Source organism: Antechinus flavipes, chromosome X (assembly GCF_016432865.1).
Source record: "Antechinus flavipes isolate AdamAnt ecotype Samford, QLD, Australia chromosome X, AdamAnt_v2, whole genome shotgun sequence".
NCBI lineage: Eukaryota > Metazoa > Chordata > Mammalia > Dasyuromorphia > Dasyuridae > Antechinus > Antechinus flavipes.
The window spans coordinates 34,653,808-34,680,377 of NC_067404.1; the positions used below are offsets into that span (position 1 = coordinate 34,653,808).

General features: G+C 45.8%; 1 protein-coding gene across 1 annotated transcript in view; it reads left to right on the forward strand.

Annotated features, from left to right (window-relative positions):
- LOC127542413 (heat shock factor protein 3-like) overlaps window positions 1-26,570 on the forward strand; it is a 48,228-nt gene that overhangs the window by 15,445 nt on the left and 6,213 nt on the right. The window contains exons 2-6 of the mRNA XM_051967981.1: window positions 5,752-5,860; window positions 10,464-10,591; window positions 16,739-16,863; window positions 23,668-23,749; window positions 23,921-24,087. Coding sequence (XP_051823941.1) covers window positions 5,752-5,860; window positions 10,464-10,591; window positions 16,739-16,863; window positions 23,668-23,749; window positions 23,921-24,087 — 611 coding nt within the window. The remainder of the gene's footprint in view (window positions 1-5,751; window positions 5,861-10,463; window positions 10,592-16,738; window positions 16,864-23,667; window positions 23,750-23,920; window positions 24,088-26,570) is intronic.

Consider the following 26,570-nt stretch of genomic DNA (forward strand, 5'->3'; position numbering starts at 1 on the left):
CAGGCCTGGATGATCTGTGAAGGCTGAGCTGCTGTAGCAAAAGACTGATTGCAGGGACATGGACTACTGGTGTTAGTAGTAGCACCTCTGAGTCAGCTCATGTACCCAACTTGGTAAACCACTAATCTTCCAGCTGGAGGGGACTTCAGAGGTTTCCTAGTCTAATCCCCTCATTTTAAATATGAGGAAATTAAGGCCCAGGGAGATTATGACTTGAATGCTCATATGTGTGTATTTTGAACACACAGTTCCTTCCAGTTCTGAAATTCTGTAGTTCAATGTCTCCTGGAGACCTGTTTTTTGAACACTGCTCTGTAAGTTGACACTGTGTGATGTGGGCATCCCTGTATTCACCTGCAAACTAAGGGACTGGGCTCATTGGTCTTGTTCACTTTTGATTAGCTAGGATAAGCCAAGATTTGCGGGCCCTTTTAAAAGGTCTCTTGTACTTGAGTGCAGGTGCCCCCAAACAAAATGACCTCCCCCAAAGGCACTCCGAGGAACAAAGAAGTCAGTCTCCATTGTAAGGGGTCTTTAGACTGCTCTAATTAATTGGTCAGACATTCTGCCTTGTTTGGCTTGTGTATCCCCTGAGTGAGGGAAACATTGAGCCCTGGCCAATGGTGAAATCTTTGTTAAATTGTTTTCTCTGGGCTAGACTTTGAGCCCAGTTGCAGGCTAGTGAAAAACAAACTGATTTTCCTTGAAGTGATGTACTCTCTTTTGGCAGTTCCTGTATCTGAGTGATTAGATTTGGATATTTATAGCAGGAGGTTAAGTAGCAAAGAATGGGCACTGGCTGGAGGAGGCCATCCTGGGGAATGCTGCCATCTGGCGGGGCTCGGGGGAAAAAAAGCTGCCTCAGAAGCTGGGTTTTCAAAATAAACATGATGGGGGCCACAGGGATGGATGGTCCAGCCCCTCATTTTATAAGATCAGCAACCACACACAGCAAAAAGGGTTCTTCATTTTGGTGGAAATTTTTAAAAATGTACGCTTCTTGCACCTTTTTCATAACACAATCCATGCAAATGTGTTTCTCAAATCATATTGTATTCAAATTATGACAAACACAATTTATAATCTACAGACTTGTTTATTAATAAAAATCCTTGATAATTTTCATGCTGATAACAAAAAAGGTAGCTTGTTTTAATGGTCAGAGAGCTGGCCTAGGAGTCCAGAAGGCCACCCCTGACACATCCTGTTTGGATGAGCCTGTGGGTAAGGCCCTTTCAAGTCAAGACAAGAAGCTCAAGAGAAGGTGAGTTCCCCATATCAATGAAATAACCGGCCCCTCTTCTATCCTTAATCAAATTTAGAAAAATTACCAGAATAATACATGACAAGGCAAGTGGGCAGGAGCTTTCTTTGGAATTAGGAACAAACCTAGTTCAGCTTCTCACACATTCTGGTTGTGTGACATCTAATGTCTCAGTGTCCCAGATAGCCCCCCCAAGACCAGAAGTGCTAGAGAAGGTACCGGTACTCTGTGTTAGTGGGGGACCGTTCTACATTAATGAAATTATCCATTCATGCCCCAAATAAAAGTCAGGCATAAACAGGTGTTCCAGTCTTTGTGTGGAATGTGTAAATCCAAGCGACGTTTTTAAATTCCTGAGGAGGGGCTTGCTATTTAAACATGCTGGAGTTGAATCCTTTTGCCAAGTCAATTGGCCTCCTCAATTCATCCGTTAAGTTGGGATTTTTATCATCTATTGTTACCTTTTTTGTTTTTTTAAAGGATAGCACACCTGCAGTCTTGGGTTAGTATATGAGAACTAGATATTAGACTGAGGAAATTGGAAAGGAAATTGCCCAATTTGATTTAACTCTCTCATGCCCACAGTCAAGCCATTGCTTGTTCAGGTGCCAATTATCCAATTTGTTGACTGATCCTAGCTCCTTTTCCTCTAGTCTTTTTTTTCTTTCTAGTCCCTGTATGGGCTATTTGATGTCTTTCAAAAGACAAACAAAGGAAGGGAGAAGCTAAAAAGACCTTGGATAGAATTTCTACTTCCTGGGGGTTCTCATGTCCTTCAGGGCAGTCAAATCCAGGTTAACTTCAGGAACACAGATGTGAACCACAGTGAATACTAGACATGATTTTATCAGCAGGAGGTAAAAGAAAGCCCAGATTTGGCTAATTCCTAATCCAGTGTTTTCTGCCCCTCCCTCCCCCAGAAGAACACCCACTTGGAGCTCCCAGTTCATTGACCACCCAGGGCTTTCAGACTTTTTTAGGTTGTTACCAGACACAACAAACCTAGACTGGACCTAGCCATTCAGGGTGCCTGGATCCCTGGGAGCTAGTTTGGATCATCCTTGGGGCTGGGAGTAGGGGTGGAGGATGTATTAAGTGGGGAGCATCCAGATCTAAGTCCTTAGGTTTTTTCAGCACTGAATGAGGCTTGCCCAGTTCTGCCACTGATTAGGTATTTCACTGGGGGCAAGTTAGTTTTTTCTTTTCTTAATAGTTTCCTCAACTATAAAATGAGGGTATAAGACTAAATAATCGCTGCCAATATTAATATCCAATGTCTTTGTAGTCAATTACCAGAGAGTTAAAGGAGAAAGAGAAGGTAAGAGACCTTAGAAATTGGACTGACTCATTGTTACCTCTTGAAATGGAATCAGTTTGTGTTTGTTAGAGCATTGTGCTCTGGAAGTCAGAAAACTTATGTTATAAGTCTTAACTCTGCAACCGACTTAGCTTGTGACCTGAACAAACTACCAAATGTCCTTGTTCTGATAATTTTATTTTTTTTTTAATCTGTAAAATAAGGAAGTTGGACCATATGATTTCTAGTTTTTTCTTTAGGCCATTTAAAATTCAAAATGAAAGATATAAATTCTGAGTTAATTCCACGTATTTCTCTTTCGGGGGAGGAAATAGTCATTTTTCCCAAAGGGGAAGGAAACAAAGATTTTTGTATTATCAGTCAATTTGAACTTAATCTAAGAAAGTGGTTCAAATGGTGACTGCCCATTCCTAATCACTTTATGTGTCAGTTTCTAGAGGAAATGTGAATATTGACCTCACAGGGTCTTTGAAAGGAAAGCAAGCTTGTAAATTTTGCCTCATCACTTGTTCACTTCTGAATTCCATGATTCCAATGGAAAAATCCCCTGGTGACCCAACCCTTAGATGATTTTCTAAGTGGGCTTCAAGAATTGCCATGGTCAAAAGCCTCCTTGCCCTGTGGTCAGCTTGGTAATGAGGCTTGTCCTCCTGAGAGTTGGTTGGCTGTCCTCTAGCAGACCCTCCATAGGCCTATCTTTCAGGCTCCTTCAGCTTGCAAAAGTCAGCCAGAACTTGTGCTCCACTGCTACAGACTTTAAGAACCCGGGACCATTTTCATGCCAAGATGAAGAAAGAGCAAAGGACTTCATGGTTATAGCATATATATATATGGAAATTTTGTATAAGATAATGATTAAAATACTTTCTAGCGACCATGGCCCATAGAATTAAAAGTTAAGGTTATCAGCTTGTCAAAGTCCACATTCCTTCTAGAACTACATTTCTTCCAACTTGACTCATTTCAGTGTAGGGTCCCACTTCACCATCCTTTGAGGGTCCTGGGTCCACAACCTTAGAATCATTTTGATTTTCCTCCATCACTCCATATGCAGTCATTTGCCAAGGCTGATAGATTTTATAGCAGAATTTGAGAGTCATAAGGGACCCTAGTAACCATTGCTCCAATCCACATGTGATAAAAGTGGTCACCTTGCCTTGCTTGAAAACCTTCACTGAACCTTCAGTTCAGTCCTGTTGACTTGGAATTTAACATTTCCACCCTAAAACCTTGAGCTTTTGAATTCAAGTATTCGTCCTCTAGCCTAAACTCAGACCAACCACAATATTTATGAGCCCCTGCATGCATGCTTTTCTCTCCTCCCTGTCCACTGCTTTTCATTTGGAGTGCCGAGAACAGCAATTCATCCATAGTACTCATTGAAAGGATGCAGGGGCAATCAGTATCCCAGTGATTTTGCCCTGGCAATATTCCTCAGATGTATCTTTTCCTCTGTTGGAATGCAGGGATCATTTTGCTTATTTGTATCTCTAGTGCTTCACACAGTGCCTGGACATTATTCTTTCCAGTGAGGAGTAATCCACCAGCTTGGAGACAGTCCATTTCACTTGAGGACAGTTCTAATTGGTAGAAATGATTTTCTATCAAGCCTAAATTTGCCTCTTGGCCATTTCCACTTTGTTCTGTCTTTGCCAAGGAGAACAAGCCTAATCCTTCTTCTAGAAGATAGGTCTTTAAATGTTTGAAGACAGCTGTCATGTCCTATTCCTCCCGTTGTAATTTTCAATAGGCTTAATATCCATAATTCCTCAATATTATCTTTATATATGATGGAGATTCAGGGTCTTTCACTGTTAGGGTTTTCCTCCTCTAAACGCTTTCCAGTTTGTCACTCTCCTTTCTAAACTGTGCCCAGTACTAAGGGTGGTTGCCAATATGTCATAGGGAATCTGACATAGGAAGAATCCTGAGACTGAATTGCCCCCCTTATTCTTGGTAGCTTGAATACTCTTTACTTGCAGCTCAAGATTTTGTTAATTTCCCCCCCCCCCGTCATTGAGCAATACTGTTGTTGACTCTTTGAACTTGCAGTTCACTAAAATTCGTGGTATTTTTCAGATGAACTCTTGTCTAACCATGACTCTCTCCTATTGGATCTGTGAAATTCATTCATATCTTGGGTTTAGCTTAATGTGTCCAGCCCAGTGCTCCAGCCTGTCAAGACCCTTTTGGAGCTTGACTCTTATCATCCAGTTTGTGTTAACCTCCCTCCCCCACTCATCTTGATGATGTCTTCAAATCAACAAATTGATCTTTACCCAAGTCACTGACAAAAATAAATAATTCTTGAAAGACCCACTTCTAGGTTGAAGTAAATGAATTAATGACTACTCTTGGGGGCCATCCATTCAACCAGTTCTAAAACCATCCAATCATACCGCCACCTGGGCCACCTCTTCATTTTTATTCCAAGAAGTATATGAGGTAGTTTATCTAATATTTAGCTAAACTCATAGACCCTTATCTCTAGCATTCTCTGAATCTACTGTCAGTAAAGGAAATACGGTTAGTCTGGAGTGACCTGTTCCTATTGTGCTAGCAAGCACCTACCATTTCCACCTCTGAGAATCCCTGCTTCCTTCAAGGCCCAGTTTTGATGCTACCTCCTGCAGGAGGCCCTCCTTGGTTGGAGTCCCTAGTTTGTTAGTGCTCTTTCTCTTCAATGAAGAGAAATATTCAATCTTGTATTGGCTACATGCCTTTTTATATTCTGTATTTAGAATAGAAGGTCAATTCCTTGAGGGCATAGATTTATTTTTTTTAATTAATGGTATTGAGTGTCTTGTATATATAGTAAGTACTTTGAAAATCTTTATGAAATGAAGTTTTTAATTATTATTAATGTTAATTATTATTATTATTATTATTATTATTATTATTATTATCATGCCTTTGTGGTTCTCCAACTCCTATCCCGCTACTATACATATGAACTTAGAGTTCGTTTTGTATACACTAGGATGGAGGTTTGTGACTAAGTTGTCTGTGTCTCTATAAAGGAGATCACTGGACTTATGGTCCATGACTTTTTGTCTGTAGTTTTATGTGGGTCCCTTGTATTGGACAGGATGTGCTTATCTATCCTCTGGACACTCTGCTCTTCATTGTATATGTTGGTCTTCAATGTGTGACCTTTTTTTTATTCTAGAGTGGCCAGAGCTTCTCCATCCTGGATGAACAGAAGTTTTCCAAAGAGCTGCTTCCCAAATATTTCAAACATAACAATATCTCCAGCTTCATCCGCCAACTCAATATGTGTAAGTACAGTGCTTTCCACCCTCATTCCACATTTGATGCGAGCCATTCCAATTGCCTGTTATCATTAAACCACCAGCCAAACACTAGAAGTTTGTCTCTTCTTAGGGCCTCCTGTTCTAAGCTCAAGGCTTAGAGCTTGTCTCAGTAAAATTTTGGGACATTTCAGAGTCAAGCCCCAAGTTTCCAGTTCTTTGAGGAATAAAAACTATGCATTCAGACCTTTATGCCTTCTTCTCTATGTTAGATCTATAAATGATTTATTGGGAGAACAAGGAGCCAGTGAATTAGCTCAAGGGGTAGTTAGTGTGTGTGGGGGGGTGTGTCGGTCTATCTGTCTATCTTGCTCAGCCTCAGAATAGGGAAGCCAGGCTTGTATTTATGAGGAGGAATAAATACATCCAACCAAACTAGAGGGCCTGAATGTGCCACAGAGGGCTCAGATCAATGGGATCCATTTTAATCTATTGAATCGCTGGTACTGTTGGGAAAGTGGTCACTTTTGTAACTGGAAGTATCCACTTCAAGAAGAGTCTGGGAAGCTTCCTATACCAATCTTATGCCTTCTCTGCAGTTTGCTATTTTAGAGAGTTGCCTGGGCACTCTCAGAGGGCATTCTACAACCAGGATGAGACAGAAGTTAAGCTGGGACTTAGGCCTTTCCAACTCTTGAAACCAGCATTCTAACCATTGTATCACACTGCCTTTTCTCTAGGCTGGGGTTAGGCTCTTAAGATAGCGCTTGAGAAGGATGTGAAATGATCTCATGCCCTTTCTGCTTCTTCATACTTAGGAAGGAAAAAGCACTATTCTGCCTTGGCTCGCCTAGGCCATGACTTGCCAGACTCTGTGGCACCTTCAAGGCAGAGAGTTTGGTACTTGGCGCTCCCATGTGAGTGAGGGCCTATGTCGGCTCTGGGTGTTTTCTCCAGGTTAGCTCCTGGTCACTACAGACATGGAAAGGCAGGCCTGGAGCCAAGCATTTCCTATGTCTTGGCTGGCTTGTTTCAGGAAACCAGTTTCCAGTCTTTTCCAACGTCTGACATGTGAGCAGGTGCCTGAAAAGAAAGCAGCACACACAGCCCGTGGCCAACGTCCTGACGCACATCAGGGTCCCTCAGGTCTCTGCGTGGGTGTATTTCTTCCTTCTCAAAAATTCAGGCCTGGCTTTCAAACTATTCTGAGGCTTTGTTCCCAAGGCCTGAGAGAGAGGAATCAAGGTTGGGAGGGGCAACGGGAACAGAGGATGGGGTTTGGCTAGATAGAGTACCTCTCGTGCCTTCAGAGGGATAAGGGAGGTACTTCTTCCTCCTCAAAGGCAGGTCCTACAGGCCAGGCTAGGAACCCAATGAGTAGGACCTGACTTTGCCCCATGTGGCGCAGTGAACCTTCTGTTGCGCTGGCAGGGGAAGAAGTCAGTCATCAAGACTGTTCTGGGTCCGAAGGCCGCAGTTGGCTCTTGCTGACATCTTTGTGTTCTCTGTTAAGAGAGCTTCAGCTTTTGAGGGAATAGAAGCCAGGCCCCAAGAGCAGGCTGCTTTCTGTCAAATTTTGGAGAAGGGAGAAGGCATTAAAATGGCAACTTAGACTTCTGACCACATGAGGGGGAAGTTAAGCTTTCAAAGCTCATCTTAGAAAGGGAAGTTTTTGTCTTTTCAAGTGAGTTTGTTCCGGAGTTGTTTCCCGGCGTCTGAGGGTGGCCCTGCTAGTTGCTACTGATGGCCAGCCTTTGGCTGAAAGCCTAAGCCAGTCTGTTGGCTGATGGCAAATTTTGTTTCCTAACTTATGAGACTTATTCTCCTGTGGCCTGCTTTGGAGACCAGGAGGTCACTGTTCCTTTGCCCATGACCCACATGGCTGGGAGCTCACCTCACTCAGCCAGGCTAGTCTTTGGATGAGTTTCATGGTCAGCCCGTGGCTGGGCCACTGTTCAGGTCTCTCTGGCTTAGTGGGCTGGGCCCATTGTTGGGCTCTGCTTAGCACAGCCCTTGAGAATGTAAAGTCAGCCTTGGGCATCCCAGGAGGACTCCGCAGCCTCAGAGGGCCTGAGGAAGAATTCCTGGGGAACTTCTCATCAAGGGGTGAACACTGTACCATCCTGGGCCTCTGCCAAATCCTGGCTTTTGAAGTAGTTTGTCTGAGAGAAGGCCTTTCCTATGTTCTCCCCTCACATGCCTGATACTGGCTTGGGTGCCCCTTGGTCCCCCCACGCAGTGCCATAATCATCTCCAAAGATTTTATCTCATAAAGACAAAGAAAATAACACCCATTTCTGTAGTAGTGTACTTTGCTCAAGTTCAAAAACTCTGCCTCTGGATCTCTAGTGCCTGACACAGACAAGGCACTTTTGTCCATTGACTGACTTAAGTGATCCAGCATGTAGTACATTGGATTAGCAAGTGCACATGGGTAATTTGAAAAGACAGGAAACAGACAGCACCCGAATTGAGCCTTGGATAGACATGGGATTTTTGGAGAGCTTTGCCTGTAAGCTGCTTGGGGGCAGGGGTAGCTTTTCTGTCTTCATCTCGGTGCTCTGAAGAGCTGTTCAGGATTAGGCCTTGCACTTGCTTTGGTGCTCTGGACTTGACAAGTGAAGTGGCCTGGGTCAGCCAGGGCATCCTTGACAGCTTCTCTGGGCCAGACCTTGGGCTTGACCAGAAGAGCCTTGGGCAGCTTGGGGTTGCGCAGAGACTTTTGTCAGGCCCAGCCCTGGCAGGGTCTCTCATGAGAAGGCATCTAGGAGAGAGTGACAGAGAAGCAGGGACTCTTGAATGACCCACAGCTCCAAGCCATTGATTGGACTTAGAGAGGAGGAACAAGTTAGGCCCAGTTTGAGCCCCAGAATGATTTCCTTTCCTCACCCTGAGTGAGCCCCAAAACAAGTAGGTAGTTATGGCTGTTTCCAGCTCAGGGTCTCCCTCAACTGGACTCTGTCTCCATCTTCCTAGCTGATTATGACCAGATATTGCCTCCTGTAAGCCACAAGAAGAGAAAATCCTACTTGTGACTTTGCATCTGTGCTGAGGTGGCTGCCAGCTTAGAGGAGCCCAACCCCCAGGTTTCTCTTGCCCTCCTTGGGCTTACAGCTGAGAAAATAGGAATTAGATACCAACTAAAACAGAATATGAGTAGACATGCTGAGTCCATATGACTCTCTAGGGCAGGGGTCCTCAAACATTTTAAATAGGGGGCCAGTTCCCTGTCCCTCAGACTGTTGGAGGGCCATACTATAGTAAAAGCAAAAACTTTGTTCTGTGGGCCTTTAAATAAAGAAACTTCATAGCCCTGGGTGAGGAGGATAAACGTCCTCAGCTGCTGCATCTGGCCTGTGGGCTGTAGTTTGAGGACCCTTGCTCTAGGGCTTTCTTCCTCTCCCTACATAGCCACACAGTAGGGCCCAGCATTCTCTCTGGATCTTGGGAAACCTCTCTTGTACAATCAGTGCTTCTGGGTTCTTGGTGGCCTTAGGAAATGAAGATCCTGGGAATTGTAAGGAACACACCCCAAACCTTACTTCTCATTTAAGGCACTTCTTGCCATGGGTAAAAATGGTGTCATGTGCCATTGAGCTGTTCTGGAAAGAGTTGCCTTTCCAAGGGAGAGGAGGTAGGTGCCCACACAGATGTCCATGTGTCAGGGGAGTAATTATATTCCTGAAGGTATTAGGAGGAAGTAAAGCAGATATTGGCATAGATACTTAGACTAATTATCCTACCCTTGTCACTAGATGCCTTTCTCCTTCTTCCTTTAATTTGCCTGGCCTCTGGACTAGGATTGTGAACACTGAGTCAAATCTCCTGTCTGAGCTCAGAGCTCAGGTGATTTAGCTGGTGGGCCATGAACTGTCTGGGGATGGATTTCAGGGCCTTCATGAACTTGAACAGAAGAAAAAGACATCTTCTGTTGACTAACCTCTACTTGAAAATTAGCATTTCCTTCAATAATGAGTTAAGTAGTTATTTCAAAACTTTCTTCTAAGAAAGGTACCTTCAAGATTTCTGTAGCCTGCCCAAGGCCCCCATGGCTCAGAGGAAATCAGAGAGAACTACCAAGCATTCGATGATTGCTCCCTGGCCCCCAGGCCCTCCAAGATTCCCATCCCCATTGCATCATCCCCCAATCTCTCCCAGGCTGCCTGTCATTACCCAAGGACCATTGCTTCCTGGGGTTTGTCCTCCTTCCTCCTACCTCTTTTTGAGTCATTTCTATTGGCAGGGCAAGAGACAGGAAAAAACTCACTCCAAGCCTTTCCGTTTTCTTCCCAGGCAACACTGGAGAAAGAGTTGGTGGGGGCTTGCCAAAGTGTTGACGCCATTGGTTGAAGGAGATTTGAGGACCATCTATGGATTTCAATTGTCTCTGCTCTCCCTGTGGCCCATTATCCTGAAATTGGTCATTATGTGCTATTAAAAAAAACAACACCATGCAAAAAGCCAGGCTTTGGAGCTCTGAATCCTTACATTTAAAAAGCAGCCTAGTTATTAGAGCCCATTACTGTCCTCAGGGATGTAAAAATGTTTGGCAGTTGTTGCTTAGTTATTTGAGTGATTTTCCACTTTGTGCTTGGTACCGTCCCAGTGACCTTTGCTCTTTATTTGCCAGACGGTTTTCGCAAGGTGACTGCAGTGGACAACGGGATGGCTGTCCCAGAAAAGAATACTGCCATTGAGTTCCAGCATATGTACTTCAAACAAGGGGAAGTAAACCTTCTGGAGAACATCAAGCGTAAGGTATGCCACCTAGTGCCAGCTTTGGTTTGGGAGGGACCTCCCGGGCATTTTTACAGTGTCCATTTGACTTAGTGTGATACTCTGGGGCTCGGGACCCTGCTACTATCACTTGGTGATGGCTCCATCAGGAGTCCCTGCCTCTTCTAATCACTGCCCTTCAAGTCCGTGAATCCTCCCTTAAGTCTTAGGTAGTGGCCAAAGGAGAAACTGGATTTTGCTCATTTGCTCAATGAGCCCCATATGTGGTTTAGCAGCAGCTGCTGGGCTTAGTCTGTGCCCTGTCCCTTCAGGTCCCCACAGCTTCCTGCCGGCAAGCTACAGAATTGCCAGGCTGATTTTTCTGCTTTTGTATAGGATGTGGGGTCTGAAACATGTATTGACATTGTCAACAGTGCACATGGATGCCATGATTCTTGACCAAACTGAAGTATGTATCCCAGCAAGGCCAGGAAACTTTGGAACATTGCCTCAGTTAGGTCAGCTTGCGGCCCGCTCTGCAAAAGACAATCCCAATGGCATTTATGGTCATGTGGTCATGCCCTTCTCTGTTATGTCAATTGAAAGAAGGGAGGAGGAAGACATGGTGTAATGTTAACCAGGAGTGAGGTGCAATGGTGGCCCATGTGACCTGTATGGCATCCCTTCCTTCTGAGACCTCTTGCAATGGGACTGTAATGAGCTCTAGTAATGGGCAGATGGCTCTGGGCCCAGTTCAAAGGACAGTCAGCATCCTCCAATGTAACAGTTATTTTGTGGGGCAGTGCATTTTATGTGGAAATTGGTGAGGATTACGGCATGTACTTCTTCCTGCTGATTTGCCCCATTAGAACATCTTCTATTTTTCTAGCCCTGATCACACGCAGCCTTGTCTCACCTCCCTACTATGTGTAAAGTACTGGAATGGGAAAGCTATGAGACCCAAGGTTTGGAAAAGGCACACTTACTTTGCTTGAGAGCAACAGAGTCAGATCATGTAGGATGCACAGACACGTAGTATAACTTAGGCACACAAATATTTTTCTGTGACCAAAATTAGTCTAGTTGACCCTTCTGCAGCGTATCGTAGTCCCAAAAGTGCAGTGTCGTATCATAGATTGAGCACTTGCTTTGGTGTTTGAAGCCCTGGGTTCAAACCCTGCCTTTGTTCATTTCTAACTCCTTTAGAAAATGAGGACATTGAATTATGTCATCTCCAGGATCTTCTGATCCCTTTGATTCTGTGAACAAGAAATAGTCTAAAGGTGTATTCTTATCCCCATTTAACCAATGAGGGGACAGGCTCAGACAGATAAAATCTCACAGTCTGTGTCCACACTCAGGCCTTCTGATTCTGTTTTCCTCTGGAAGAGGCAGTGTACTCAGGAAGACAAGGGTTCAAGTCATGACTGATAGAGACTAGCTTTGTGAGCGTAGAGCAGGAGTCTCCTCCTTTCCACACTGGGAATTTGCCCTGCCATGTGTGACCCTCAGCTTCCTTTCCTCACCAGACTGTTGATGGGGTGAGTGTGGGGCCCCACCGCTCCATACCCTGGTACTGGGTGCATGGGGGCTCAGGCCCAGCTTTTGGCTGGGGGCAGTCAGAGACACAGCTCAGAGCCTGTGGCTGCAGTTGCCTGACAGCCCCAGCCCACGCCTGGTTCCTTTGGTGACTCAGTGTAATACGTAAATGAAGGTACATGAAGAGGCGGTAAGTGCACCATGTTGTTTTACATAGTTCACTTTTTACCTGGATTATTACTGCCGTTGGTAAGGAACAGTGCCACGGGGGTCCGAGGGAAGGAATCCACTTTAAGGCTCTTTAAACTCGGCGGGACTAATGCAGCTGGCAGCTTTGCCCGCCGTGTAGGCCGCCTCCCGCAGTCAGCCTTGTTGTTCTCATAAAGCCAAAGAGGCTTTGACCCACCTGGTGCCACTGTGGCCAGGCCACTGCCCCCTCTGTACCTGCAGGATAATTTGCTTGTATCACCTGCTTTGTAAACATTGAAATGCCTAGTAAACACCAATTGCGATTTAAATTTGCACTCAGCCTCCATGTTCTGAGAAACAACCTAAGTGTAATTAGAAACTCAGAGGCAGACAGAAAACAGACATCTTGGGTGGGGGCCCTTCATGGCCTGGGCCGGCCACACACTGAAGTTGGAGGGCTTGGCCTCTGGGTCATTTATTGCTTGAAGTTGAGGAAATCACCTCAGGAGTCTCAGTTTCCTTGTCTGTAAAATGAAAGGGCAGGACTAGCTCCATTAAGCCGCAGGCATTCCCATAACTGCTATGTGCCTGCCAGTGTGCTAAGCACTGGAGAAATGTTTCCAAGGAGCTGGCATTCTTTGGGTGGGGAGACGGACAGCATGCACATCTTTAAGTCTGCATGGAACAAAGAGAAGAAATGTAAACTAAATACAAGGCAGGTGGGCGGGCACTAGCTTTCTGGAGAAGAGGGTGGTAACCAATCTCTGATATGCCCCTGTGGCTCTCCAAGTCTCTGGGCTCAGCATCAAACCGTCAGCATACAATATACTGTGTCCCCATCGGGTGAATCTGCTGGTGACAGGGAAGAGGATAAAAGCCCACAGAATGTAGACTGAATGAGGGATGTGTGGCTGAAAAGGATGGGGTAGCAATCATAGGTAAAGGTGCCGAATCTTGGAATTTCACAGGTGAAAGCCCATGTACCCCCAAAAGACTTGTCTTTACAACATTTCCAACCGAGTATTATTCTATCTTTGCACCCCAAAGAGGGGGAGCCCATCATCTCTGGAGGCAGTCCATTTTACTCTGCACAGCTCCAGTACAAAGTTTTCCTTTATGCAAGCCTCAGTTTACCCTTTGGACCTTGCACTATTGCTTCCATTTCTGCCCTCTGGGGGTCCAAGAGAAGAAGTTACATCCCTTTCCTATTTAGCCTTTCACATTTTTGAAGACAACTGTCACAGTAGCAGATTTACATCACACATACGTGAAAGAGGCATCAGAAGACCTTAGATTCCTCCCCTTACCCCCAAGTCTTCCATTCTTTAGGCTTAGTTCTCGTGGCATGAGCAGGAGGGCCTTTATTCTCTTGCTTTCTTGCTCTTAAGGAGTGGCCTGTGGTTCAACCAGGATAGAACCCCTTCACAGAGACTGCTACATTCACATTCCTAGCCCACAGGAAGCTTGCAGTCCACTACAACCTCTAGATCTTTTCCCGAGGTTCTGGCTATTTAGCCAGGCCTCCCCCCCACTCTCTAATATCTGAGATGGATTTGGATAATCCAAATGTCAAACTGCATTTAGCCCTCTTGGATTTTATCTTAGTGCCTTCACTATAGTGTGCTAGGCAGCCAAGATCTTTTGGGCTGTGGTACAGTGTCTTGGCTCTCCTTCCCAGTTTGGTATTGGCGGCATGTTTTACAAGCATGCCTTCTAGCCCTTTGTCTATGAAAGGTTAAACAGCCAAGGCTGAAGACAAGACCCCTGGGACTTGTGCCACTCCTCCTAGCTGGACATCAAACCGTTCCCATCCATGACAGTGTTTGCTGTTGCCCAGACTGACTACCAGTGTTGATGCCATCTAATTGTCTCCTCACTTGGCTCACATCACTCCACTCCATCTTTTTACACAAGAAGACCTTGAGCTACTGTAGGGAATAGTGTGCTGAGGCTGTCCCTGTGGCGCTCTCTTGCATCCCTTAGTAGTGACCCTTTGAGGAGGGGAATCGGATCTTCCCCTCATTTGCCTGGGCTGGATGTAGCCAGACTGGCTCTTGGCAATGGTTGCCTCCTTCTCAGATGTTTACTAATCGTCCCTTGAAAAAGACCTTGCAGGATTTGGCCAGGAATGTATGTTATGTTAAGCTCATTGGCCTATCAGCAACCTGAGATTCAGCTGACAGGGGCCACAGTATATTGTATGTTGATGGTTTGATTCTAAGCCCAGAGACTTGGAGAGCCCCGGGGGCATGTCAGAGATTAGCTACCATTCCCTACCGTTTTTTGTGAAAATTGAGTCATCCAGAGTGCCCTTCTCTAGTTCCATTCTCTGCAATCTGTCAAAGGTCACTGACCAGGCTTAGCACTCATGCCTGCCTCTTCTTGCAGTTCTGAGGATGTAGTTCATCTCTGTCAGGTGACTTGAAGTCATCACTGGCAACTAAGCTCTCTCTCATTATCTCCACACTTGATCTTTGCTATCAACTTCCCATTAGTCACTTTTGTTCTATTCTTTTCAGTCCACAGGTCAATCTCCTTGGCCATTACACAACTCTCTTCTCCCATTAATGAGTTAGCACCCCATCAATGCAAAAGGAGGATTCCAGTTTCTTTTTGAGCCTCTTCCTTTGTCCGATAGAGTTACAAAGACAGCCTCTTTTGCTGTTCTTAGCTTTCCCTGTATTTCCACTCATTCTGAGATTTAGCATTCCTGACACTATTACAGGCCCATACAATACTTTTGTGCTCCCAACAGAAGTAACAACCTGTAACAGGTAACAACCTGTCCTTGTTTCCAGTCTTTTGTGTTTTCAACGAGTGGTCCCTTTGGATAATTCCTCTTTTGCCTTCTCAGGGGAACGGTTTCCCTTTGTTTCTTCAGAATTTTATTCTTGAGCATTGCCCCTCCTTCCTGAGCTAACTTCTCTTGAAGTCTTTTTACTAGGTATGGTCCTACCTAGCTTTCTTCTTAGCCTTTTGAAATTTTTTCCCCAAAATTTTATGTCTGTGTCAGATTATTCTTGGTTCTTCTTTCTTATGTTATAAATTCTAAAAGAGCTATCTTTTGTCTTTCCTTTGTTTCTACCTTGGTAACCAGTTTCTCCCTGTTGTTGAGAATTGTATCCAGAATGGATTTCCCCCTTTTGGTTCCTCTACCTTTTGAAGGCAAGGCAAGAAGTATAAGTTCCCCTGCTTTTGGCAGCAAGAACCCCAGCAGTTGTCTAGATAGTCAAGGCCATTTTTCCTTCTTCACCTCTGTCCCATCCACTACTCTGGGCCAGCCTTGTAATGTTTCCCAAATCTCTCATCTATTTCCTCTTGCCATCCAAGTGATCTCTAGTATATGTCAATGAACAAAAAAAATCATCAGGTGATCAGCGATCAATCATTTGACTTGGCAATTGCTCATCAGTGATTTTTCATAATGCTTTCCCTTTTCTGGTTCTTGGACCTCCTCATGTGACTAAAGTGTATCTGCCCTGTTGTTGAGCCTGTTTCTTTTGAATAAAGTGGGGTGCCCATCCTCACATTTCAGCCACAAGAGTCTCATGTTCTCAGGGTTACCTCTGAGCTCTGATTTGCCTTCTTGCCTTTTAGAATCTCTTGTTCACTTTGTTAGTCATATTTTATGCCTTTGTGAGTAGACATGAATAGGCCATGAGGTTGGTGACTGACTCCTTTCTTGTACATCAACTCCTGTGAACTTCTGAGTGTCTGCCCTGTTATATGTAGCTACCTTCTATATGACTTGCTAAATATATATAAAGGGTCAATTTTCTTTTTTTTCCAATTTAAATGTAAATGATGATAAAGACAACAATAACAATAATGGTGATAGAAGCAGCCTGGCATAAGAAATAGAGAGCCAGTCTCAGAGCCAAAAAGACCTGTGTTGAAGCCCTACCTCAGATACATACCAGCCATGTGACCTGGGCCAATCACGGAACTTCTTTAGGCTACTCTCTCTAAGATTTTCAGCTGGGGGCTAGGTGCTCATCTACTTTAGTAGAGGATCAGTCCCAATGATAATAGTAATAATTTCCATTTCAATAGCATTTGACTTACAGCACACAAGAGGCCTGTGAAGATTAGTGGGATGTGTACTATTGGGCAGGATATTTTTTAGATAAGGAGCCTGAGACTTGGGTAGATGAGGCGCCTTCTGTGCAGTCTCCTTTAGTAAGTGTTCCAGTCAGCACTGGAATCCAAATGGAGTGTCATGACCAGAAGCGGAGCTCACTGCTTGTTCTTCTGCTCGACGTCTTGCCTCCCTTCTGGGTCACAGGAGTACTCATGTTAACATTAGTTTTCACACAACAGCAATATGGAAGCAGTTAGCCCGGGCACGGCTACAGATAGGGATTTGGGCAGGAGGAGCAAGCAAGACTCCTGGGGGCAGTGTGTGGAACCCAAGGGCAATTTTTGGCTGGCTATACCTGTGTGTAACCCTTTCGGTCTTAGGTGTCATCTGGGAGAGGCGAGGAACCCAGAGGGGGTTCCGATGACTTGCAGAAAACTCTTGCTGATGTGCACGAGCTCAAGGAGCAGCAGCATGGCACGGATGACACGATGGCAAGCCTGAAGAGGTAGGTGTGGATCCAGGTGCCAGGGGCCCCGCCCTTCTGGCAGAAACTCCAAGCTTTTTGCCCATCAGAGTGCAAAGCTGGAGTTTGGGGGCTGCCCCTTCCATTGTCTAGCCCCCTTTCTCCCCTTTTTCCTTTCCCCCACATCGCATCATATGCTAGATTTTGGCAGCATCAGGAGCCTGGCATTCCAGGCCCAGTCCTGCCCTGAAATAGCTTTGCAACCTTGGGTGAGTCACCTGACCTCTCTGAACCTCAGCTTCTTCATCTGTGAAATGAGCATGCTAATACTTAAGAGTTATTGTGAACAAAACTGTTAGAAAACAGAAGGAAACTAAGGATGGGAGTTTTTACTGATCTCAACTCATTTTTCATCATGTTCTATCTAGCCGGCTCTAAAAAGAACACAACTTGGATTTAGAAGACAAAATTTCTCATGTCAGGCTCTGCCTTCCCTGCACATGGTTCAGTAAAGTGAGGGACTCAGAATAGCTGGTCTCTGAAGTCCCTCCCCAATTCTGTGCTAAGCAGATCAGGTAACTGGTATCTGAGCAAACAGAATATTCTAGCATTTGCCATTTGGTTGAAGAAGCATGTTGGAAAGAGTGCTGGTCTTGGAGTCAGGACATACTTGGGTTCAAATCTCTGTCTCGAACACTTAATGCCTGTGTGACTGTATGGAAGTCTCAGTATCTCTCTGAGCTTCAGTTTCCTGATCTGTAAAAAGGACCACTCTATTCCTTCACTCACTTCTCAGACTCTTGCATACTGATGACCCTTTTTAGCCTTCTTAGCCTCTGTCTTGACTACCCCCTCTCCTTCTGGGAATTCTCTCCTCTCCGCACCTATGTGATATCCCTTGTTCTTGGTGATTGTTTTAACTGTCTGATTCTGCCTTCTCAGACTCTTACTGGATCCTCATTGTATCTCTCCACATTCTTGGTGATCTCTTTAGCTTCCCTGGGTTTAATGATCTTCCCTAGTATATGGATCCCAGATCTACACAAGGTATCCCCAAACTTCACCATGTAATTTTAAATTTTACCAGTTGTATATCCCACCCTCCCAGCTCCCTCCCTGTGTCCTTCTATCCCAACTCCTCTGGCCTGCATTCTATCACAGGCTACTTGTTGCTCATATCTATCTTTCTTCAGAAACTGACTCTTCTTCCCGTCTTGTTTATTTCTGTCGACAGTGCCACCATCCTCTTACATGGCCAGACTCACAATCCCAAAGACATTCCCAGTTCTTGACTTTTAGCTTCTGTAATCCCCCTCCCACCTCTGGATCTGTCCAGTTAGCTGCCAAGTCTCATGAATTCTACCTGTACACCATATCTCATCTCCATTCCTTTCTCCACTTGTTTAGGTGCTCAGCACCTCTTAGCTGGATTATCACAGTAGCCTCTTGATTGGCTTCCCTGCTTATAAAACTTATAACTTCTTTCTTGACAGCATCTCTGGTATCCTCTCTCTTGTAGTCACCACCTTAGTCAGTGCTCACAACACTTCTCACTTGAATTATCATAGTAGCCTTTTACAAAATTATATTTTGATTTTTTTAATCAACAAAAATCCACCTCTTCTTCCTCACTTTGTACCCTGAGTTCATCCATCATCTCTCTGTCAGGAGGGGAGTAATGGGTTTCTTCATGAGCTCTCCGGAAGCATGGTTGGTTGTTATATTGATTAGAGTTCTTAAGTCTTTGAAAGTTGTTTGTCTCTCCAGTATTGTTGTCATTGTATAAGTTGTCCTCCTGGTTCTGCTCATGTCTCTTCTGCCTCCGTTCATACAAGTCACCCCAGGATTTTCTGAAACCTCTCCTTTATCATACCATCTCCAAGACTATCTACTATTCCATCAAATTCATATGTCAGCCTTTCCTCAAGTTTTGGGTACCAGCATTCCCATTTCTAGTTCTTTACCACCACTAAAAGAGCTGCAAGGAATCTTTGTGGACATCTGAATCCTTTTCCTCCTCCTGTAATCTCTTTGGAATTCATACCTAATGTTGGTATCACTGGGTCCAAGGGCATGCACAAGTTAGATTTTGGGCCGAGTTCCAAATTGCTTTCTTGAATGACTGGACCAGTTCATATTCCACTCAGGCCATTAATAGATCTGCTTTTCCACTGCCCCGCCAGTGTTTGGCCTTTTTTCCTTGCTGATTTGTTGGGTGTGAGATGTACCTCAGAGTAGTTTTAATTTGCAACTTAATTTGTTATAGAGAGCTTGGGTTTCTTCCCTTGAGAATGGTCTCTTCACATCTTTTGACCATTTATCAATTGAACAACAGATCTTATTCTGATAAATTTAAATCAGTTCCCTTAGAAATTAGATCTTTATCAGAGAAACTTGCCACAAAGATTTTTTTCCACCACAATAGCCTTTTAATTGTTTTCCCTGACTCGAGGCCCTTCTCTTTCCCATCTGTTGTCCCCTTGACAGCCAAATTGATATTCCTAAGCTAAGGTGTCTGCGTCACCCACTAGTTCTGTGAGTTCCAGTAGCTCCCCATGGCCCCTTAGATGAAATTCAAATTCCTCTCTTTGGCATTTAAAGCCTTACCTTTCAGAGTCTGGCACAAGCCTGTCTCTTTTGTTTCCTTCTCTTAGGTAGTGTCAGCTGTGGAAACAGGCAATAAAATCGCCCCTCCAAAATCCCCTTCAAAATCTTTTTTTCCACAAATCAATTCACAAATTGATTTTTCTTGAATCTGTAGACTTTTTGCACCCAGTATTCTTCTGGGAATGGACTCAATTGCTTGATAAGTATTATGACATCATCAGATTGCTTTCATCAGAACCTCAGATTTCAGACCAGTTTCCTATCATTACCTTTCCCAGCAGTCTTTATTCTGGCCAACCCAACCTGTTTCTTCTTCCCTGACTGTGACACTCCATGTCTACCTTCGGGTTCCTTACCTCCATCTCTTCAGGACTCAGCTTGGAAACTCCTTTCAAGAAGTAGCCTTTCCTGGGCCTTTTCAGCTTCCCCCGCCAAAAAGGCCTTTGTGTCAACTTGATATTTTGTGTTCACTCCTGGATTTTCATGTTATTTCCTTATAGATTGTAAACTCTTTGAAGGCAGAGAATGCTGGTTTTGGTCTTTGGGTTGCCTGTGCCTGGCAGAGTACTCAGCGCTTTCTAAGTGCTTGTTGATTTGAACTGAAATAACAGCTGTCTGCTATCCCAATCTCCCAGGATTGTTTGTGGGGGCTGTGGATCCCTTAGCTGTGACCTACCTTCCAGCCCTATGAGCACCGAGCCTGGGGCAGCTCCTCATAAAGGCTGCAGCTGTAGACAGGCTGGTGTCAGACCTGGGGAACTTTGGGCTCCTAGCTACATCTTAGGGGTTAATGGATCATTCGGTCCTCTAGTCCCAGTCTTCGACAAAGAGAAAAGATACTCAGCAACATTCTGCAATTTCAAAGGAGCAGCTGAGGGTGGGGACAACCACTCTACCATCCTCCCACAGCATTCTGTCATTTGTGGAGCCCGCTCGCTTTGAGGAGTCGGAGGAAAGTGTGAGCTCTCTAGGCCGGTGCTGCCATCATTTGTCAGTGGTACTTCTTTGATTTTGATGGAGACACTCCCCGCACATAAAAGATTCACAGGCTGTTCTGGAGCTCACTACCTTGGATTTGACCCCTTGCCTTCTCAACGACCTTTCCCTCCCCCTTTGAGCATCCGCCTTCCTGCCTACCCATCAGGCCAGTGAGGAAGGGCAGAGGAAAGATGGGTATCCGTGACCATGTGCCCGAAAGGCTTTGTCCACTGTGATTGCAACAGTCTGAGGATTGCCAGCAGAGGTGACATGGACTCAAAACCCTGGGAGTTGAGACACGAAAGGGACCTTGGGCAGAATCTAGCCAAACCCCCCAAGAGGTGAGGAAGGCCTACCTTAGGAAGGGAGAAGAGACTTGTCCAAGGTCACACAGTCAAGTGAGTGGAAGAGGCAGAATTTGAATCCAAATTTCCTGACTCCATCATTCTTTCCACTCCTCAGATTGGGGAGAGAATCCTGGTCTTTTCGGTCTTACGAAACCTCTTAGAAATCTCCGCTCCTAAGGAGGGAAGTTTATCACAAATTCCCCAGACTAGTCGATTACCTAGGAGGCCAAAAGGAGCTAAATATGAATTCCCAGTTAAAGGTTTTGCATCTGAAATGACCCGTGGCAGTCCTCCGAGATGAGACGTTTATAAAGATGGAGGGAAGAAGGACCAGGCTGAGGAAACCGACAGGACTCCGTGTGAAGGCAGGCCACGGCTTTGGGAATACCCAAGTACAGTATCCTGGGCACCAGCTGGACAAGGACAGGCAGTGATGACACGCTGGGCTGTTGCTGTACATGGCACCCATCTGTCAGTGCCCCGGTGCCAGCCGGCTTCTTATCCAGAGGCCCAGCTGCTTCCTGCCCTTTTCACTTTGGGGGTCTATTGTATGTTACAGGAATAATAAAGCTCTCTGGAAGGAATTGGGCATCCTAAGACAGAAGTACAGCCAACAGCAGCGGTTGTTATCAAAGGTAGCAGTTGCCCTCCATAGGCTTCTCCTTTTTACTCTTCTATGAATTGATGTTAGCACAGGAAGCCCACTTCAGCAATGAGCTTTATTTGGCCATGATTTTATGGGTTGGGTTTTCCCAATGAAAGAACTCTTCCCTTCCTTCATCCTTTCTTCCTTCCCTCTGTCCTTCCCTCCTTCCTTCCCTCTCTTGATGGCCTGCCTACTGGTAGTGAGCCTCTGCATGTTTACTCAGCCAGGCCTAGCCCCAAGGACATTGAACTCTCTGGGCCACTTAGGCCATGCTGGAAGTCTTTCTGGCAGAGTTGAACTTGCCCGAGCCTTGAGCCCTTGGGCTGCCACCAAATTTTCATCAACTCAAGGCTAGGTGAATGTGTTGGTGTCTAGTAGTGTTTCAGAGAATCTCTGTTCACGTGGAGCATAGGGTGCTGATTGAAATATATACTTTGTGTTCTCAGATCTTCCAGTTCATACTTGGTTTGGTGAGAGAAAACTACATTTTGGGCGGCAAGAGAAAAAGGTGAAATTACTGGTCCCTAGTATTCTTTCTGTAACTGGCCATAATTTCCCCATTGCACTTCTTAGCTTTTGGCTCAAGGTATTTAGTTAGGCCCACATGTGGCTCATGTATTTTGTGGGTGGGAAGCGGTACCTTTCAGGAGAGCTGGTTGGGCCCTTGGTGAGCTGCTGGTTGCAGCAGCACGTGGTTTTTGAAGGTGGCACTGGATGGGTTAGTGGGTTAATGACAAGCTGCCTTGGTGCAGACTGGTCCCAAGGTGGGCGGACCCCAGTTGCTGGCACTGAAATTTTTCTTTTAGGACAGCTCTGGCTGGGGTTAGCCTGGGCAGGGACCAGACCCCTAGGGCTTTGGCTTAGCTCCGGAGAGGATGATGGAGAAGTGGGATGGGGGATTGGCTCGAGTCAAGAGCCATAAGGTTGTTTTCCAGCTCAGAAAGTGTCTCGTTCTTTTGACCCTGCACGAAGACTACCTTCTTGGAGACTCTTTGTTCTTCTGAGGGATCATAGCACGCGTACCACCTACCTCACAGGGTTGTTGTGAGGAAAGCGCTTGGTAAACCTTAGCCGAGCTATGAATGTTGTTAGAGTATTAAGGTCCAATGAGAAACAGTACCGAGTCCTTTCTGAAATTGATTTTCCCTGGCCCTGCCCCCAGGATCCCCTTAAACCAGCTCCCAGCCCCCAGAGTGGTCCCAGAGCCACGGTGGGGATGCAGCCGAGAATTCATCCTCCATCCCCAAGCCCTGGCATTCTCAGGAGCTTCCCCAGACCCATCCCATGTCCCTCAACCCCAGACCTGGCCTGTAGTGTCCCAAGGTCATGAGCACATTGTGTTAGTCTTGAAAAGAGAAAGCATTGGGCTTCAGAGCATTCCCTACAGGACACCCTTTCCACCAGACCCTTGGTACCAGGCCAGGGATTTGACTCTCCAGTCGAAGGCAGCAGGCTTTGATTAATCACCAACTGTGTGGAAGGCACCGGTATGGTAAGCGCCGAGGAGGCAGAGAACTCAGGCACAGACCATCTTTACACAGCACAAACTGTGGGAAAAACACAAAGGCCTGTTGGGTCCCGGCCTGATGCCCGGAGAGGGGAAAAGGGAGAGGGTTCCTCTCACCAGGGGAGAGGGGGGCAACTAGGGGAATGGGGTTTACATTGATCTTCCTGGGGGTTCTGCTAGTGCTTTGAAGGGGTGCAGAGTGACCTGTAAGGGCACTGTAAGCCCTGGAAAGCAATACCTATAGTCTCCCTGTTTCACAGATGAGAGGAAATGCTGACTCAGAGAGAGCATGTGACTTGGTCTATGGCCCGTTATCTAGTAGATGCCAGAGGTGGGATTCAAATCCAGGGGGCTCCTGACTCCCAATGCCATCACCCTTTGAACCAGGACATCTTGCTTGTCACATGAAGGAGACTTGCATGAGATAAGGCTGGAAAAAAGGAGGTTGGAGCCAGACTGGAGGGCCCATCCTCAGACTGTCTAAACAAAGGAGACATGATGTCTGTGAACAAGGCCTGCTTCCATTAACCGTTCTTGATATCAAAGTTGTTTAAGCCTGAATAAGAAAAGAATCCCCCCTTGTAGGGTTGGAGTGTTGAGTTTGAGTAAACCCTTACATAGAGTTATTTCCAATGAGAGACCTAAACTCAAGACAATCTGTTCCCACTGGGACCAGCCTCACCAGATGTCCTGGAGTCTGTGGGCCCAACCCTGTGTGATTCTTACTGCTAATAGTGCATGGGACTGCGGTGTCATTGCAGGTCATTGCCAGATGTGTCTGGTTCCCCGCCTTCGAAGTTCAGCCGCCAATGTGTCCCGATCCCTGTGGACGGTGGGGAAGCTGTGAGTTTGATGGAGAGAGTGATGGTGGGGAGGGGAGGTTCCAGTTGTGTGCATATGTTAGTGCTGGTGAATTCTCTGGTCCTTTTTTGTATCATCCGAGCTGTGGAAAACCAAATGTCAAAATAAGCAGGCTGTTCATCCCCAGTTCCTATCCCCTTTGCTTCTGTTCAGGTGGATGTGTTGGAGCCTGTTCCTCCAACTATCCAAGACTCTGATAACATCACGATCCAAGATATCTCAGCTGCTATGGATGATGACCTCCTTGACTTTGGGGTCCCAGATTCCACTTTCATGGGATCTCCAACTCTTTCTGAAGATCTGCCAGGCCTGATGGACGGGTAAGCATGGGAATTCCCCTTTTGGAATTTTTGGTGTCTACAGAGGAAAGAGGCTACACTCGGGACCAAAGGTGAGGTGCTGTCAAAGTGCCAATTGACTTTTGGGGATGTTACAAATAGGGCAAGACTCATGGGATCCTAGATTGTCCAGTCCAACCTCCTCATTTTACAGAGGAGGAAACTGAGTCACAGAGAGAAGGGACTTGCCCCAGGTTGCACATGGGATACTAGGTCTAGAGCTGGCAAGAACCTCCATAAAGTCCAAACCCCTCATTTTACAAGGGAAACTGAGGCCCAGTGAGAGGAAGGGCACACAACTAGTAAGTATTTGATGTGGGATTTGAACTCGGGTATTCCTGACTCCAAGTTCAATAGTCTATTTGTTGCCCTAATCGTGGAACGCGTCTCATTCTTGGCCAACAGAACCCATACTATTAATTACTGTCCCAGTTGTGGCTGATGGGTTCTACGTTGGTCAATCTACATTCCCAAATGTTGGCTTTCTTTGGGACTTGGTGGCGTGGCCTTGGATTTAGGGAAGGAGGAAGAAAAGGGAATAAACATTCATTAAGTTCCTACTAAATACCAGGAACTGTGCTAAATGCTTCACAGATATTAGAGGTTCAGATTCTTGGCCACTTACTATCTGAGTGACCCTGGGCAGTTCTCTTCCCTGGGCCTCAGGTTTTTTTTTTTCTTCTGTGACCTCCCAGGCTGTTTTTTTAATCATACTGACAGGTAAAAAGCTTTTTGCAAAGCTTAAAGTGTTATGGAAATATGAGCTGCTATTATTGTGCCTTTTGAAGAGCAGGATGTCTTTAGAGAATGAGTCCCGTTCCACCCCAAGTACTGGTTCCAGGAGTAGCAGAAAATCTTCCTGGCTCGTGGTCAGGCCTTTGGTGATGAGCCCCTCCAGCCTTCTCAAGGCTCATCCATGGTCACAAGACTCCCCCTAGAAGGGTTTTTCACAAGATCATCGGGTAGAGCCACAGTCTGACTACTCCAATGACCGCAATAGTCTTTTTGTCTCAAAATCATTGTTCTTCCCCTGGACGATAAGGGCCGTTGCCCTTGATGGCCTCAGAAGGTCCTGCCAGCTCTAGTGCTAGGATTTCTGTGATCACTTGGTACCAATCCCATGAGCTCTCACACCCCGCTGCCTCACTGGCTCGGATGTTCCACTGAGTGCCCAGGGTCCCCTCTCCACCAGGAAGAGGCCCCTGATTCAGCCCATGGAGGGACTGAAGCTATTATTACCCCAGGGCCACAGAGCTCACCATATTCAGACAAGACACTTAACACCAAAGAACTCAATTGAACAAATTAATTTGCTCATCAGAGAAATAAAATGTTTTAAAGTAGACTCATGGAGGCCAGAAATGTCAAGCTTGTTAAAAGAATATCATTAAATGAAGCCATTAAATTGAAATGGAAACTTGGGCCGCCTAGGAAAGGCCCTAAAGTCCGTTGGTGAATGTGAGGTTCTGCGTAACTGCCAAAGCAAACACAGAGGTAAATAGGGACGATTTTTCCAGCTTGCCTGCATAAAGGGCCCTCTGTGGCGGGCAGAAATAAGGCCTGGGGAGCTAAAAGAGGCCTGGGGATGGGCGAGGTCTGGGTGGTCCAAGCAGAGGCTGGCTGAGGAAGGAGGACATTCCAGAGGAGGAGCCTTTGGCCCCAGAAGGAGCCTCAGGATATTGGCATTGGGAAAGAGGCACTGGATAAGGGATGGACTTATTTTGGGGGGAGGGTGGGGGAAGTTGGCAGTCAAGAGCTGTTGGAGCAGGGAAATGGGGGGAGAAGGGGACACAATTTTGCCTGTATAGCTATTTTGAACAGTGGCTTGTGGTGGGAAGATGGGGGTAAGGCACAAATGGCTGAATGCCTGGTGTTGGTCTCCAGATGTTGACCTCTTTCGGGTAAGCTTCTGCTCCCTCACCACCTGCAGAGTAGGGTGGTGGAAGGAGGCCACAACTCAGAATCCAGGAGATGGGCATTCTACCCTGCCTTTGGCTGACTGGGAGAGAAGGGGTTGAATGAGTCGGCTCCACTCTCTGAGCTGAGCCTTAATGTCCTCATCTGTTTTTTTTTTTTTTAAGGGGGGGGGGGAGAAGATGATGCTTAGCTTTACGCACCTCACAGGTCTGGGATTATTGCTAAAAGCGCTAGAGTAAAGGTTTGCTGTCTTAATGCTAGCAGATAATGGGAGTACTAGGAGGGAAGAATTGGGGGGGATGTATACCAACTGTCCACAGCAGGGCTCAGCTAGAGACAGAATAACATGAACAGGGATCTAAGTGGAGTTCCAACTTCGCTGTTAAAATGTCCTAGGAGATAATACAGTGAGTGATGGTTGTTAAGTGAGCCTGTCTACAGCACATCGAGTTGGAGGAGCCCCAATTATCCACTTTGGGCTTTCGGGCAGCTCTGCCATACTGACAGCTCTCCAAACTAGCAAGTAAGAAAGGAGATGGAAAATCACG